At 33.6% G+C, this 2,469-nt stretch overlaps 1 protein-coding gene across 1 annotated transcript; it reads right to left on the reverse strand.

The window, feature by feature from the left end:
• Window positions 1-219: 219 nt before the first annotated feature.
• LOC133800419 (uncharacterized) lies at window positions 220-1,286 on the reverse strand. Its single transcript, XM_062238377.1, has 2 exons — window positions 1,270-1,286; window positions 220-538 (listed from the first exon to the last, which is right to left on the reverse strand). Exons 1-2 carry the CDS (start codon window positions 1,284-1,286, stop codon window positions 220-222), a joined length of 336 nt encoding a protein of 111 aa, XP_062094361.1.
• Window positions 1,287-2,469: the final 1,183 nt, after the last annotated feature.

Below are 2,469 nucleotides of genomic sequence, written 5' to 3' on the forward strand. Positions count from 1 at the left end.
TTTTAAACCCGTAGTAGAAAATAACAGTACAACACTTCCTGGACAAATAATCCCCACCAAACGACCTAACCTAGATTATACTATACATTATCATACTATACATTATCCATCATAAAAGATTGAACAGTGAAATCACAAACTTTTATAATCTAAGCTATCATTCATTCAAGAAAGTGGTTGTGCTTTGAAGTTAAAACCTAAATTTTTATAACATCAAAGTCAAAACCTCTCTGCCAATCTAGCAGAAACAGCTCTTAGTTTTGAGTATACCTCTCCGGCAGGTGAACCTAAAATAAGGCTGCAAAGAGAGTCTCTTTCAACCTTAATATTGGCAAAAGACCCCAATATATGAATCTTAGTATCAGCAATAACAATCCTAGTCTTTGTAGCATTTTCAATAGCAAACTTGGTTTTACCACCTTTACCGGACAGTCTTCCAATGGCCCTAGACAAGTGCTCTCCTCTAAGTGTCTTGACATCTTTTATCTCGAAAGACTCCTTATCTCGAAAGACTCCACATAGAGCTGCAATGTTTAACCTAGATTTGCATTGTAAGAACAAGGACTAGCAATAAACTTGCACATCTACCTGAAAACTAGATGTTGTATTCATAGAACATTGAATCTATATTACGGTATATTCACGTGGAGCCTTCATGATAGCATACTTGTCTTGATTAAACTGGTTTTTTTTTTCCTTAAAACGACACAACTTGATTAGTGTAATCTTTGACTGTCAATGAATAATATTTGACTAAGCAAATAACCTTCACGAGAAAGTTCATTGCCGTTTATTCTATTCTGCTTGTATTGTAAATTTCTATACAATTTAATGTAAGTTTTTTGGTATAAATATATATATATATGTGTATGTATAAACGATAACGCCAACCATTATTGACATAATTATAGAAACAAGTCAAAATTTTGATGAAGTGGGATTCTTCAAATCAGTCATTATCTTTTAACTTGATAAGGAAACAGAGCTACATCGACAAAGATATCCAGCTACTAGACAGTAATGTGATATATTAAAAAACTTTTCGTAAAGTCATTTGATAAACTTAATGAGCAATGGAAGGAATCCAAGGTGAACATATGAGAATAGAGTTTTACTGCATATAAAGTACTGGTATGAGATGTATAATCGGTTGTTTAAGAATAAAAAAGGCCAAAAGATAGACCAGAATTGGGGCTTGGGAATCTTTTGTTGAGGTTAATATATATTGTCATGGCAGTAAGGTTTGGTGAAAAAGCCAGAGTCATGTACCTTGTATGGGCTGTCATTAATTGTAATGACCCACTACTCTAGACTTTTGGACCATTAATGAAACTATACATACAAACCTTAATAAGACTTACATTCGCGAAAATACCATAAATTTATTAGAAACTTGTAGAAACAAAAGTTACTTTCATAAAATAAGTAGGATATGGGGTACCCATTGTCTTTAAAACAAAACATAACTTAAAGTGAAAAGGAGTTACATAGAAAGTGCGGAAAAATACATGTAAAACCATAAAAAGGTAAAACAAGACTACATCCTCGAAAGATCGAACTCTCGACTCCTTGAATCCATTCACCATCGATATACAATCTCCAAGCATCCACGAACCTTACCGCCACTAATAGCTATTTTCTTGCACATAAAACAAAAAGGAATGAGCCTAATGCCCAGCAAGGAAAATCTAGCACATACATCATGTACATAAATTTCATAATAATCATAAAGACATAACATAACACTTAATACATACACATACTATAATGGCCATTATTACTTGGGGTCCCATAGACTAAACAAGTCATATGCCCATGAGATTAGTAGGGTCCTAGTAGCTAAGTAGGTCATATGCCCATAATCTATTTGGGGTCTTGTTAGTCAAATGGGTCATATGCCCAAGCCTACAAACATACATATTATAACACTTATCATAACATATTTCATAACATAAACCATAAGATAACATAAGCATAAAACATATAGATTCTATCCTATTTTCCTTACCAAAGTTACCGGGATATGTGGACAGTGTTGGGACTTTGGAACACTCCTAATAATCATTATGAAAAAGAGTGAGTCTAATGAAGAAAAAGAGATGAAAAGGAATGGGAAGACTAAATCATTGAAAAACATACTTACCAAAACTTATGTGCTCAAGAACTTAGATTTCCTAACCAAAATAAAGATTAAGGTTAGAGGCTGAGTAGAAGATTATGAGAACTTAAAAGAACAATTACAGAATTGAACTAGAGTTTTGGGTTACCTTGAAGACTTGTAAGACCAATCTACTCCTCAAACCGAAATACTCTAAAACCTTACTTCCCAAAGTGTTTGATAAGCTTATGATGATCAAGCTTATGATTCCCAAACCCAAGTGTTTATACTCTCACACTCACTTAGCACTTGCAGCCTCTGAACTTAGAGCAAAAGATGAATAATGGCTGGGTACTAGGTCCTATTTATAG

This window comes from Humulus lupulus, chromosome 9 (assembly GCF_963169125.1).
Source record: "Humulus lupulus chromosome 9, drHumLupu1.1, whole genome shotgun sequence".
NCBI lineage: Eukaryota > Viridiplantae > Streptophyta > Magnoliopsida > Rosales > Cannabaceae > Humulus > Humulus lupulus.